The sequence below is a fragment of the Peromyscus leucopus genome, chromosome 14 (genome assembly GCF_004664715.2).
Source record: "Peromyscus leucopus breed LL Stock chromosome 14, UCI_PerLeu_2.1, whole genome shotgun sequence".
In the NCBI taxonomy this organism is placed as follows: Eukaryota; Metazoa; Chordata; class Mammalia; order Rodentia; family Cricetidae; genus Peromyscus; species Peromyscus leucopus.
This window is the reverse complement of record NC_051075.1, coordinates 66,094,757-66,108,713: the sequence shown is the minus strand read 5'-3', so window position 1 is coordinate 66,108,713 and position 13,957 is coordinate 66,094,757. Positions and strand designations below refer to the sequence as shown.

The 13,957-nt window shown below is 47.1% G+C and overlaps 1 protein-coding gene across 9 annotated transcripts in view; it reads left to right on the top strand.

Moving 5' to 3' along the window:
• Positions 1-13,957, top strand: part of Foxn3 (forkhead box N3) — a 396,979-nt gene that overhangs the window by 370,094 nt on the left and 12,928 nt on the right. For all 9 annotated transcript variants that reach the window (XM_028886613.2, XM_028886620.2, XM_028886618.2 and 6 more), the window contains one exon: positions 5,370-5,475. In XM_028886613.2, the coding sequence (XP_028742446.1) occupies positions 5,370-5,475 (106 nt within the window). The remainder of the gene's footprint in view (positions 1-5,369; positions 5,476-13,957) is intronic.

Below are 13,957 nucleotides of genomic sequence, written 5' to 3'. Positions count from 1 at the left end.
CTTGTGGAATTTACCTTAAGTCAGGAGACTCGCCTGTGGGTTGCTATCACTGTTAATCCTCGAAATTGGGTGACCACCTGGGTGATGTTTCCTGTAGTCCTTGAAAGTGGCCAAGGAGATATCTGATTCCAGAGAAAGCCTTTCCCTGAGGCTGTTCTCCAAATTACCTGGAATGTGTATGTCCAGAGAGTGCTCAGTCTACACTGTTAGTCCTTCTTAGGGAAAAGTCAATTGGGAAAGCTATGAAGGCACACATGATTTTCATAACAGAAGACAGCTGATATATAACAAGCCAAGTAACACCAAAAACTCCTTGGGATTTGGCTTCCTCTGGAGGAATTCCATGATCCCTCCAGGTAGTGACTTTGCCATAACCAGCTGAGTTCTTATGATATATTCCTGCGGCCCACAACACAGAAACGTTCCTGACCCTTGGGGATGGGGACAGAAAAGTGTCACAGCTAGCTTTTGGCAGCCAGGGAGCGAGCTCATCCACGCTCACCATCTCAGCCTGCAGTCTGCTGCCAATGAGGAGGACCAGGAAATGGCAGGACTTGTAGGCGGCATTCAGCAGCTCACTTGAGGAGAAGCTCCGGGCTCAGAGGATGAGCCAGCTTACACTCCCAAGCTGTCTCATAGGCTCAGGAGCGCACACCTGTCACTGCGGCCGGGTGGCTTTGAAGTGCGGCCGGTTCATCGATGGGGAAGATGTTTGGATGGGTGCAGGCAAGGTTAGGGCTAGCTACCAAAGACATAGTAGACTGAAAAGAATTGCTTTTCCCTCATTAAGCCTTATGCCTTATAGATAGTTCATCAGAGGTTTCTGGAGAGGTGATGTGGGATGGGCAAAGGATACTGATGACAGATGATATTAATAAGCATCCATGGCCAGACACTAGGCTAAACAGTTTTCATAGCTCACCTTGGTTAACCCTCAGAGCAACCCTATAAGGTGTGTTCATGCCTCAGAACTGTGATGGGATAACCAGTGTTTTCTGAGGCCATGGTCCGAGCCCTGCTTGGCCCCCGCACAGTGGGTAGGGAGCATCTTCAACGCCTAACCTCCCATAGGTGCTTGCTGGAGGCTGGTTTGCCCTTCCTGTTGGGGTATTCTAGTGCACGAAGGTTCTGGGTGTTTCAGCAGAGGACTGTGCACGTGGACCATTGGCTGGATGGCCTCCCCATTGGCAGGTGACTTGTGCCCACACACACCAGTGTTAACTGTGCTCTGGGACTTCCGTTGCCCCACTTCCCTTCCAGGGCTGCAGGGGTGATGCTGACATTGTGCACCCAGGAGCAGAAGTATCACAAGAGTCCCAGTGGCTGTTCTAGCCACTCTGTCACCAGGAAGATGGCTGAAGTCTTGTATCTCAGTCTGGCTTTCATCTTGTTCCCTTTTAGGAGTTTTCAGCTCAAGAGTGCCTCAGGATTCTTCTGTGGAAGGCTGTCATGTTGGCACTGATGATAATGATAACTGTCATGCATTTCCTAAATATGAGTGCTTTCCCCTTAAAGATCACTTTGGTGGCGGGGGGTTGGGGTGGGAAGCAGGGGTCCCTGACTTTCTTAAGGAGTTGACATGGCTTGCTTAGGAGACAACGTAATTAACTGGCAGAGATGGGGATGAGCCTGGCAATTCCCAGCCACCTCCTCGCAGGCCACTTTCCTGCTCCCGATTGCTGCGCTGGGTAGAGTCCCAGTGTGCCTGTATTAATTAGTTGCTTCTCTGTTGCTGTGATAAAACACCATGACCAAAGGCAAGTGAAGGAAGAGAGAGTTTATTTTGGCTTATGGTTCCAGAGGGATGAGTCCATCATGGCGGGGACAGGCATGGCAGCAGGAGGCTGAGCATTCACATCTTCTATCACAAGCACAAAGCAGAGAACAGACTGGAAATAGACCGAGGCTTTATACTCTCGGCATCCACTCCCGGGGATGTAGTTCCTCCAGCAAGCCCACACCTTCTTATTCCCCACAAACATCTCCACCACCCGGGAGTCAGTGTTCAAGTGTTCGAGCCTCTGGAGGGCATCGCTTAATCAGACCACCCCAGTGGGATTATTGCTGTAGCAGAAAACCATCTTCATTCCCTGGTGCATGTTGTACACATCACTTCTGAGTAGTTATGCATGCTGCTTTTCCAACTTTGAGGTCCAGTGTAGATGGCACCTCCTATAGCAAGTCCCCCAAACTCATGGCTGGCATCAGTATCTCTATGCTACGTGGCTATAGCTCCCCTACCTTAGACTTACCCCAGTGTGTCTCCATACCCCCCCAATTGTCTCTCTCCCATTTAACTATAGTTTTCCTAATGGGCAGGCAGATGCTAAGTAGTTGGTCACATGTATTTTTTACTGACAAGGAATAGAATCATGGTGCAGGTTTTCAGTATTTAACTTCTTTTCTGACGTGGTCCATTGTATCAGATCATTTGCTGTTCTCCATGAGATCTTCAGGATTAAGGTTACCCAGTGGCTCCGTGACCTAGGGTGTACTGTCAGACGTCCTTGACAACCTCTCCCGCAGCCTCTAGACAGCTGACAAAAGCCCATACTCTAGGCTGTCCCACCGAGCCGCAGATCTGACTTCTCCTGATGTTGTCTCTTCCCCTTGTGAACTGTAGATCTGCTTATGATTAATCTTCACGTGTGGTATAGGGTAAGGGTCAAGGTTTGCTTTATCCCAAGGGGGTCTCTGTGCTGTGATACTCTGTTTTCTGTCACTGTTTTCTTGACATCTACCTCTGTCCGAGCTCAGTTGACCATATTAAGTGTGAGTCTGTTTTCTGGTTTCCATTTTGTTCTAGTAATTCTAGTGTCAATACTTAGCTCAGCCTCACACTGCCTTAATCATGCAGTTTTATACGGAGTCTTGACATCAGATAATATAAATCAGGTAATAAAGCTTTCGAACACATAGAGTAACCAGCTGATTATTGGAATAGTTCCCATGCTCATAAGGTACTTGGTTCTTCTCCTGCCTCGCACAACCTCGACCATCCTCTGAAGTCAGGCTGCTAATTGGGAATGGGCAGAATTTCTTGTCCGGCTGTGCCTCCTCACATGATTAGTTACAGTAAGAGACAGGGACATTTCTGAACACGGGATATGCTGTAGTACTGACTTAGGCAAGAGCAGCAATCTTACCCTGCATCTGCCTTTTGTAAGACCTTCTCACAAGGACCTCGTGCACACCTGGAAGAGAAGTGTCAAAAGTCATTAGCAAGAATTACAGACACCCAAGAAATGGACAGTCTACAAAAGCAGTCTAAGCCGGGCAGTGATGGCGCACGCCTTTAATCCCAGTATTCAGGAGGCAGAGGCAGGTGGATCTCGTTGCTTCAAGGCCCAGGACAGACTCCAAAGTTACCATGGAGAAACCAAAAAAAAAAAAAAAAAGTAAGGCATGAAGGGCTCAGCCAGTAAAGATGTTTGCTGTGCCAGCCTGGCAAGCTGAGTTTGACCCCCAGAACCCACATAAAAGTGGAAGGAGAGAAGGGACCCTACACACTTGTCCTCTGACTTCCACACTTGTCATGGCATGTTACACTCCCATGCACACACACACATTATAAATACTTTTTAAGAATTATTTCATATTCAAAAGTGGACGTTTACCATACACCAAGGACTTTCCAACCCCCCTCCCAAATCACCGTGTAGCCAAGGATGCCTGTACTGGCTTCTGACCTTCCCGCCTGCACCTCCTGTGTGCTGGGGTTACAGGTGTGCATCACCATCGCTGGTTTTGGAGTGCTGGGGATCAAGCCTGGAGCTTTGTGTATGGTAGGCGAGCATTCTCCCAACTGAACAACAGTCTCAGTCCCGTAAACATATTCTTAGAAACCTAAAAATTATGAAACATGTATGTGTTGGTAATTTGTCTCATAAAAATATTGTTTGCAAATAACATGGGTTTTAAATTTCGACGTCGAGACTGGCTTTCTTTTTTAAATGTGTAATTTTCTAGTATTTCATTGTTGCTTGTTTGAAAGGGCACTATTTACCACCTCTCTTTAGTATGGGACTGTGCCAGGATTGCAGGGAGCAGAAGAGGCCTAGAATGTTCTTTAGAGAGCAGAATAAACATTCAGGGATTTCCATGGCATCACACAAAAACTAAGGTAGGAGCCTACACACTCTGTTTGCAAAGCTCACCTGGTCCCACAGACATGAAGGCGGTGTCTGGAGATGCGGCAGGAGCTAGAGGCTTACCCTGTGCTAGTTGAAGCTGCTGTTGAGGAGATGTGAATAAAGGTCCGAGATGCAGGACTCCCTGTTATGTAAATCCTTGGGGACATCGGGAAGGGTGGTGTGGCACCCGAGGACTCAAGGTGCCAGTGGAAAGTTGTGGATGGCACCCCCAGGGGTTGGTGTGTGTAGAAGAAAGCAGAAGGGTCAGGGGACTCTAGGAATGCTAGAGAGGGTTGTGGGGGAAGACAGACAGACAGACCCCTGAAGCCGGTTTATGAGAGTGCGGGAGCCAGGACTCGGGTCAGCCCATCCCTCCAGGCAGCCGTATGGAAAGGCAAAGATCCCTGTGTGAGCACGGGGTGCAGAGGGGCCGAGGACTTGCGGAGAAGGACTTGACTGTGATTTTTAGCTGCATTTTGTCTGCTCACTTGTTTTGGATGAAGGACAAATAAGTAGATACTCTCCGCCTTTGACCATAGCAGACGTGAGCAGTGTGAGGCGATGTGAGTGTTGGGTCACCTGCAGCCCGCTCCTGTCTCGGGACGTTGAACGTTCTCAGGAAAAGACCAGAGATGAGAGGTTTTACCAATGGGTGTAGGAAATGTTGTTTTGTTCTCTTTTGGTGTGTGTGTGTGTGTGTGTGTGTGTGTGTGTGTGTGTGTGTGTGTTGCACACAGGTGACTATCTGGGCAGGCGTGCCTGTGAACCCTCCTGTAGAAGCCAGAGCGGGCCATTGGGTGTCTTTCTCGTTCGCTGTTTGGGCCAGCCTGGTGGCCGGTGAGTTCTCAGCTCTCCAGTGCTGGGGTTAGAGGCATGCCCAGCTCTTTGCCAGTGGCTAGGAATTATACTGTGGTCTCCTTGCTCACAGAGCAAGCACTCTGAAGTACTGAGCCTTCTTTTCCCAAACCAAAAGCCCATTTTGTTGTTGTTTTGTTTTTTGTTTTTCTAAACTCATGTTTGACTGATTCTTTTTTTAACAAAAGCATCAATAATTTGTAAGCTACTGGTGACTCTGCTTACACATTATCTTTCTGTCCTGTGTGTGTGTGTGTGTGTGTGTGTGTGTGTGTGTGTGTGTACACGCTCTGTTCCCCCACCTTTTCTCTCTCTCTCCAGATTGCTAGCTTCTTCCCAGTTGAATTCACCTGTGACATCTCTTTCTTTTTGCTTTTTTAGTTTCTCCAGGAGTGATACAAAACGGAGCGAGGGTTCTGAGCCGCGGACTGTTTCCTGGCGTCCGCCCGTTGCCGATCACTCCCATCGGGATGACTGCGGCCATAAGGTAAGGGAAGAGCTTGCCAGGTGGAACCTGCCTGAGACGTGAGAAAAGCATCCCTCTATCCCCTGGGGCCCTCAGAAGGTGGAGAGGACCTGGTTTGGATGTTCCACAGAGTCAAAGGAACTGGGAACACACCCAGTCCAAATGCCATCCTCTCTTGGGCGGTCAGGTTCTCCTGACTCTTTTCCAGTGAGGTGAGATACAAACTAGGGTTTTCTTAAAGTAACGGGGCAAAAGAGGCTGGAAGGTGAGGGTGAGCAATTGTTGGTGGGGTTTTAGACTTCCCTGTCTGTCACTTTCTGCCTGTGACGCTGGGATGGTGTCTCATCTCTCTGGACCTGCCCGAGTTCCCTCATCTGTGACTCTCCATGAAGGGGGTGCAGTGAAACACGCAGAATTTCGTGTAAAGTGTGATTTGGTGAGGGGGTCTATGATAGCAGGGTTGTCGTTTCTCTGCCACTGAAGCCGGGTCAGAGGAGACTAAATGGGCTCTTCTTTGGGTGGTTTCTTTCTCCCATCCTCCTCCTCACCTCCGTCACCAGCCCCAGGGTCGGGTCCACCTCCGACAGGATTCTCACATGCAGTGTGACAGCCTCCCATTTCTCTTGCCCATCTATCAATCACTGCCTTACTAGTTTCCTAAAAACGTGACTCTTGGACTACCAGGTCTTTCTATGACTCTCTCCACATCACCCTGACATACCCCACCCCCTTTTCTCCTTGACGAGAATATGTGTAATGGTGTCTTTTTTTTTTTTTTTTTCCTATTGCTGTAATAAAATACTCAACAAAAGCAAGTAAAAGAAGGAAGGCTGGTCGTGAAGGGGTGTTGTGAATCTTGAAGCAACTGGTCACATCACAGTCGGGAGGCAGAGAGGGAGGGATGCAAGCTCATGGTCAGCTCACTCTCTCCATTTACACAGCCCAGCACCCTCCAGCCAGAGAACGGTAGCGCCCACCATGGACGGGTCTTTCCCCTTCTACGAATCAAGATATTCCCCGTAGGCATGCCAAAAGGCCTGTCTCCCGGGTGTTCTGGGTTCTGTCGGGCTGACAGGTAACAGTGACCATCCTAGGCAGATGCGTCCGGGACTTGTGCTTCTTACTCTTGCAGTGTCTGTCCTCTGAAGATTTCCCTCGGTGTTCATAGGATTCCTTCAGCTTTTCTAAGAGTGGCCACCCCCATGAGCCTCCACGGTGCCCCTCTTGGTGTGCAGCCCTGGGTCCCCTTTTCTCTTCTCGGTGGCTTGCTAGCCGATGGTAAGATTAGGTCTTTCTCAGCTCACCAATCAGGTTCCACACAGGGCAGAGCAAGCTGCTTGCTTGCTAAAGATCTGCCCCTCTGCTGCACCCCCCTCCCCCCACACACACACATTGGGGTCATGGATGTTGTTGTCGTAACATACCATGACCGAAGGTAACCCAGGGAAGAAAGGTTTTTATTTTGTTGTAGTTCTAGAGAGGATACAGTATGTCCATTGTGGTGGGGAAGCATGGCAGTGAGAGCTGACTGGTTATCATCATCATCATCACACACACACACACACACACACACACACACACACACACACACACACGGTGGGGGTTTTATTAGCAGAATATTTTCCAAATGCTATCCTGTACCTGCCCGACCTCCTCTGTTTTCCAAAAGAGGCTGTTTGTTTATTTGTTTTGAGGGGGTGCTCTGTCAGCCTGGGGACGTTTGCTTGTGTCAGCTGCCCTCTTTAGAGGGCAGCCACGAGCACCTCAGAAGAGTGGGCACACAGCTGCGAAGGCATGTGCAGACTCGGCATTGCCCGAGACCCAGTGAGATGTGACTGGGAGGGAAATCTCACTCTGCTCACTCTCTTCATCGTAAGTCTTAAGTGTGGCCACCTGCCACTTGAACCTGAATTCAGCCGCAACTGAGAAATAAACAGTCCACTGAAGAACAGAACCCTGAATGTCCCCTGCCCGTCCACAGGACAGCGGCCTGCAGGTGTTCCCACTACAGGCCGGTGTCTGCATCTCCTCTGTGTGACGGGTTTCCTGTGTAATTCTAATCACTTCCCAACTTAAGTGAAAATATTTGTCTTTCAGGGTTTTTTTTCCCCCCTCTACTGAGTGGCAAAGGCCATGTTTGTTTGTCTTGAGTCTGAAACTGTTATTGACATGGATGAAGTGTTACTTTTATTAGCCGATCATTACACAGCTTGTATTTGCTGGGTTCCTTTGCATATAATTATGATGCGAAATCTCCTCGTAAGAGCATCTGTCAATAGTGTAATTGACTCGACCGTGTTGACTTTTTACTCAATAACCTCCAAGATTGGCCCATCCTTAGACATTGGAAACCTGCTTATCTTTAAATTTGCTAGGGCGTGGAGTGCTCAGGATGCATCGTCCTCGCGGTTACTGCTCGTCGGGCTCAATGCATAATGCTTGCTTCTGCTACTGCATTCCCAGGGGAAATCCCCTGCAGAGGTTCCTTTGAATGGATGGAGCTGGGAATGTATGTCAATGGAAGAGTGCCTGCCTGGAGGCTTGAGGCCCTATGGTCAATTCCTAATATGACTCTATATGAGAGAGAGATTCCATCAAATGGAACACATGATCACAGACCTGGGAGAAGAGAGAGAGGATGGTCCAGAGTTCATCCCTCCTAGTAATACTGTGTGCTGCCTCCTGGGTGGGGAGATTACAGCTCCAGGATCTGAAACATCTTCATTTTAACTTCAAGGTTCTTTTTTTAAAAGAATTTTTTTAATTTTTACTCTGTGTGTGTGTGTGTGTGTGTGTGTGTTTGTTTTACCTCCATATATTGCCCACTAGAGGCTAAAAGAGGGTGTCATCTCCTGGAACTGGATTTAAGAACAGCTGTGAGCCACCATATTGGTACTAAGAACTGAGCTGTGGTCCTCTGAAAGAACAGCCAGTGCTCTTTTTTTTTTTTTTTTTAATTTTATAATTTGATTTAGTTTTACATATCAGCCAAGGATTCCCCTGTCCTCCCTCCTCCCGCCCTCGCCCCAGCCCACCTCCCCATTCCCATCTCCTCCAGGACAAGGACTCCCCTGGGGATTCAGCTCAACCTGGTAGATTCAGGCCAGGCAGGTCCAGTCCCCTCCTCCCAGGCTGAGCAAAGCGTCCCTGCACACAGCCAGTGCTCTTAACCACTGAAACCATCTCTCCATTCCCAAGAATTTTTTTTTTTTAATATCTGCATATCTGGGGTTGGGGAGCAGAGTGGTCAAAGGACAGTATGCAGGACTCAGTTTTCTCTCCCCACCACGGGAGTCCCGGGGATTGAACTCAATTTGTCGGGCTCAGCAGCAAGTGCCTTTACCCGCTAAGCCGTCTCGCTGGCCCCTCGGGGCTAGTTTTGATTCCCCATATGTCCAGTCCGGTGGAAAAGAACTCAATGCCCCAGTTTTCACAGAGGATGGAGAGAGCGGGTATGAGGTAAGTCCTTGGTAGGGTGATGCTGCCCGGAAGCTGTGCTCAGGAGACAGTCTCCTCGACTCCTTCTGTGGTTCTGACCTTGGCATATGGGCATCTCATGCAGAAACCTGTAGCTGCCCCACGGATTATTAAGCTTGGCACAGCTGTGAGCCCTGCAGATATTTACAAGTGATGTGGAGAGCCTTGTGCACTTGCATGCTGTGACTTCCCCATACCTTCCCAGTCCTCTTCCCAAGACCCAGAGGCAGGGCCCTGGACCTCAGGCTTTCCCTGGACCCCTGCGACCTTTGCAAACTGGTAGTGAGGCCACCGGCTCTAAGTCTAGCCCTCGGCACACAATAAAACTGAAGAAGTGCCCTGTAATCCCCCCTCGAGGCTGCTGGATTTTATTTGGGTCTCTAAGAACCTTACTTGCAAACATTTCCCACAGAACAGGAAACGAGTCAGCTCTCACTGCATCCACACCACCAGCTCTGAAGTCCAGATCATCAGGAGAACCCCTCTTGTTGTCCCCGCTCTGCTCCCGGTCACCTGGAGAAGACGTGCCGAGGGCGTAGCGTTGACGGGGTTGGGTCCCGGTGACAGAAGTAGAGGGACACGTGCCACCGTCTCTTCACACCTTGTGGTGTGATGTGGTGTGATGTGGTGTGGTGTGTTTTGAAGACCAAGCAGCTGTTGTCTTTTGTCTCGGAAACTGCGACCTTCAAAGGCAGCTTCAGAACATGGTATTAAATTATGATTTGAGGCAGGAGGAGGGAGAAGCTAGTAAAGGGTGAGGTGGAGAAAGGGTCTAAAGAACGCCATCAGAAAGAATGCCCATGTCCCTCCGGGGCCTCACGTCCCAGCAAGAGTCTTTGCTCTTCCCCGGTCTAGGACAGTGAAAGTTGATCCGCACCGAGGAGCCCTTCTTGTATCTACTCCTTGGCGTTGGCTAAAAGGCCTTTGAAAGTCTGGTGGCTCCTTTTTCCCTCTCCTGTATCTGAAAGCCGTCAGCTCCTGAAGATTCCAGATAGGCCGGACTGTGGGAGCATGTCGGGACCTTCCTGTTTGTGTTCTGTGAGCTCATGCAGGAGGGTCATGTTTGTGATTGACTGTGCTTCCCCTGGATAGCGCCAGAAGACAGAGCTGCTGGAGTCGTTGACCCCAGGAAGGGGCAGCCCTCCACCCCTACACTCTTCCTCCTTGCTGCCCCTCAGATAGGACTCTGGGGCTAGAAAAGGGTCTTGAATTTTATTTCACAGATGAGGTTCAGGTAGAATTAGCCTGGATTCTGTAAGAATGTAGAAAAGAACTAGGAACCTCGAGTTCTGACCCTCTTCGGGAGAATATGACACCTGGTAAGAGGTAGTTCTCTGGTTAGCTTTTATGAAGTGGCTCTTTGCCTGCCTTTCCTTAAATCCTTCCTCTGTCTTGTCTGTCTGTCTGTCTCTTAATTTTTATGTTTTGTGTATAAGTGTTTTGTCTGATTGTATGTCTGTGCATCACATGTGTGCAGTGCCCGCAGCCAGGAGAGGGCGTCCTATCTCCTGGAACTAGAATTAGAAATGGTGGTGAGCCATCATGTCGGTACCGGGAATTGAACGTGGGGGGGGGGGGGGATAGCCATTACTCTTAACCACTGATATGTCTCTGCAGCCCCTCCTTCATTCTCCACTCTGGGAGCTATTTTTTGATAAGACTTTTATGCAGTTTTTAATTCATATACAAGAATATATGAAACATTTGGCAGTTGTTAGACAGTGTTTATGAACCCACCACCCAACTTAAACTGCTTTGTCCTCTATGTTAGGTAACAACAATCCCACCCCCCCCTTTTTGCATTCAAAAGCTTTTGATATACATAAACAACATATTGTTCAGTTTTCCATGCTTTGGAACGGTTTTTTTGCTAGCTGGAGCAAGGTGTCTTCTTCATCGAGGTTTATTTGCTTCATGTACCTAGAACTGAGTCATTTATACTGCTGTGTAGTGCTCCATTGTGTGATTATCCCACATTTTATAAAGATGTATGTATGTATGTATGTATGTATGTATGTATGTACTATTCTGTCTGCATGCATGCCTTTATGCTAAAAGAGGGCATCAGATCTTATTACAGATGGTTGTAAGCTGCCATGTGGTTGCTGGGAGTTGAACTCAGGACCTCTGGAAGAACAGCAGCCAATGCTCTTACTATTGAGCCATCTCTCCATCCCATCCCACATTTTTAACAAGGCATTTGGATTCATCTCACCAGCCCTTGATACTAAATTTTTTGGAAGAGTTGGGTATGGTGGCACTCACCTTTAACCCCAGCACTCCGTAGGCAGAGACAGAAAAGCAAGCCTGGTCTACATAGTGAGATTTTTTTTTTTTTTTTTCAAAATAAAAAGAAAAGAAAATCAAGTATATGTTATCATAATAACAAATTTCTACCCAATCCTACCTTGCTGTATTTTATCATTACTGATCATTGAATTCTATTTTTTTAAAGAAAAAGATTATATCACCTTAAACTCACTAAAGTTTTTTTTTTTAATTTTTCTTTACTGTGGTGAATTGTAATAATAAATTTGCCAGTTCTGAACAACACTCTCAACGCTTATTACGTTTGACACATTGTGTTTTTATTGCTGGAGTTGATGAGCCGGGATCTTAGATACGGGCTTTGTTTATGCAGCCTGTATCTAGTGCTGTCCTTATCTGGTTTGGGTGTCAAGATTATGTTAGCCTTGTAAATTAATTGAGTATTCATTCTCATTAATCACTTCACATCCTTTCCTATATGAAATCTAATGTCTTTATTGCCTGATAGTTGATGGAACTCACTTGCAGAACAGTGTGGTGCCGGAGTCACCCTTACAGGATGGCTAGTCAGCAGTTTAATCTGTGTAGGGATTGTAGGGTAAGTTGAGCTTGGCATTTCCTGTGGAGCTAATTTGGTGACTCTGAGAATCTGTCCATTTCACCTGAGTGTTCATGTATCTTGGCATCAAGTTTTTCTCAGTATTTACTATCTTTTAAAATACCCTTTATAGCTATATTCTTTTTTATTTCATTTGTATCTTCTCTTTCTGCTTGCTTGACCTTGTCATTTTTTTTCTTCCAAAGTATCATTTTATTTGATTAGTCCTGTTTTCATTGACTGTTTAAAAAGAATATTTTTATTTATATACGTGTGTCATTATGTGAGTGTGGTTGCCCGGAGACCAGAAGAGGTCATCCGGTCCTCTGGAGCTGGAGTTACAGGTGGTTGTGAGCCGATGTGTGGGGGCTGGGGGTGGAACTTGGTTCTTCTGCAAGAGCCCACAGTGCCTTGACCAGTGGAGCCTGCTAACCAGCCCGTCACTGACTTCTGCTGTTTACTTCTCTTCTTTGTATGGATTGCATACCTTTTTAAAAAATCTTTTCCCACAAAGTTTAACATTTTAATTTCCTTCAAACTACAGCCTTGTTGCATCTCACAAGTCTTGGTGGATTTTATTCTCGTTATTATTCAACATTAAGTATTTTCTGATTTCCGCTTTGATTTCTTCTTTGACCCATACATATTTTTAGAGGTATATATGTGACTTTCCAAACCAAGGGAGGAGGAGTAGTTTCTTAATTTTTAGTTTCCACTTTAACATTCACCATGAACTTGGATGCATGGTAATGTGAGACTTCTTTGGAATTTGATGTATTTAGGCCTAGTCTGAATGCCCTTATATATATGACCAAGTAAGTATAGATAGATAATATACAGTACAAATCAATTTTTTAAAAAGTGTTCCACATGTGCTTTAAAAAAGTGTCTTTTCCATTATTTATGTATTTGTGCATGTGTTAGGTCCAGTCTACACAATAACCGTGTGTGTGTGTGTGTGTGTGTGTGTGTGTGTGTGTGTGTGTGTGTGTTGTGTGTGTGTGTGTGTGTGTGAGAGAGAGAGAGAGAGAGAGAGAGAGAGAGAGAGAGAGAGAGAGAGGATGTGTGATTGCCTGATTGTCACCGAGAGTGACATGTTAAACCCCATTGCACCGTGGGTTTGGCTCTTTCTTGTAGCACTCTGGCTGTAGGAGATGTATTTTGAAGCTATCTTTTTGGAAGTATTTGTGGTGAGAACAGTTTGATCTCCCTGGCGAATCAAACATTTGTAGGTTATGACTGCATCTTACACAGCGTTTCCATAGCATGATGCAGCACTTCCGCAGCATGACACAGTGTTGTAGAATATTATTTCAAGGTGTGTTATTTTTGTTTATGATCTGGAGCGTTTGTTTAATGATGCAAAGATGTGTTTGATTAAATAAAATTCACCTGCGGTCTGGAGGCTCAGTCAGCAACCAGCTGACAGGAAGTGGTGGGGAGGAGCCAGGTGAGAAAGGGTTTGTAAGGAGGGCCGGGCCGAGGAGACACACAGGACTTTTTGGGGGATTCGAGCAAGGAAAGGGGGTTAGGTACTTGCTATTCAGCCTCTCTGAAGAGCAGAATTCCGTCTTAACCTTTGAATCTTGAGTTCTTTAGAGGGAGAGAGGTTTAGTTAAGTTCCCTTCGTGGCTTTGCAAGAGTTAGAGCGGAGGGAACAGAGTTGGAGCGGAGGGGACTTCCCTCCGGCTGCGGCCCTTGCGGTTCCGCTGCGGGGAGCGGCAGAGTTGCGGTTGCTGATTCAGACAGCTGTGGCCTAAAAGGCAGCAACCATTTAAAAAAGGACAGCACCCCAGCACTTCTGCAGCTTGACACAGCGCCTCTGTGCCCTTGGCTTTTCTCTGTCCTTTTTGCTTTGAGTTCACCTTTTCTAAACAGCGTATTTTTTTAATCCATACTACTAATGTGTGCCTTTCAGGTTGGGGCTTTCAGCCCATTCTTATTAACATACTTGAATTCGTGTCAAATTTTGCCCAAACCCGTGTTTATCCCCAGTTTCTAGACCCTTCTGAGCATTATATAAGTTGACTTCTCCCACTTCTCACTCCATCCCCTCCTGTTAGCTGGACTGGAAGTTACTCGTCATGTTCCTGTTTTATTGTCAGTCCTAAAACTTTTGACAAGCATATCTTAGAATGGTTGATCAATATCTTTAACCTT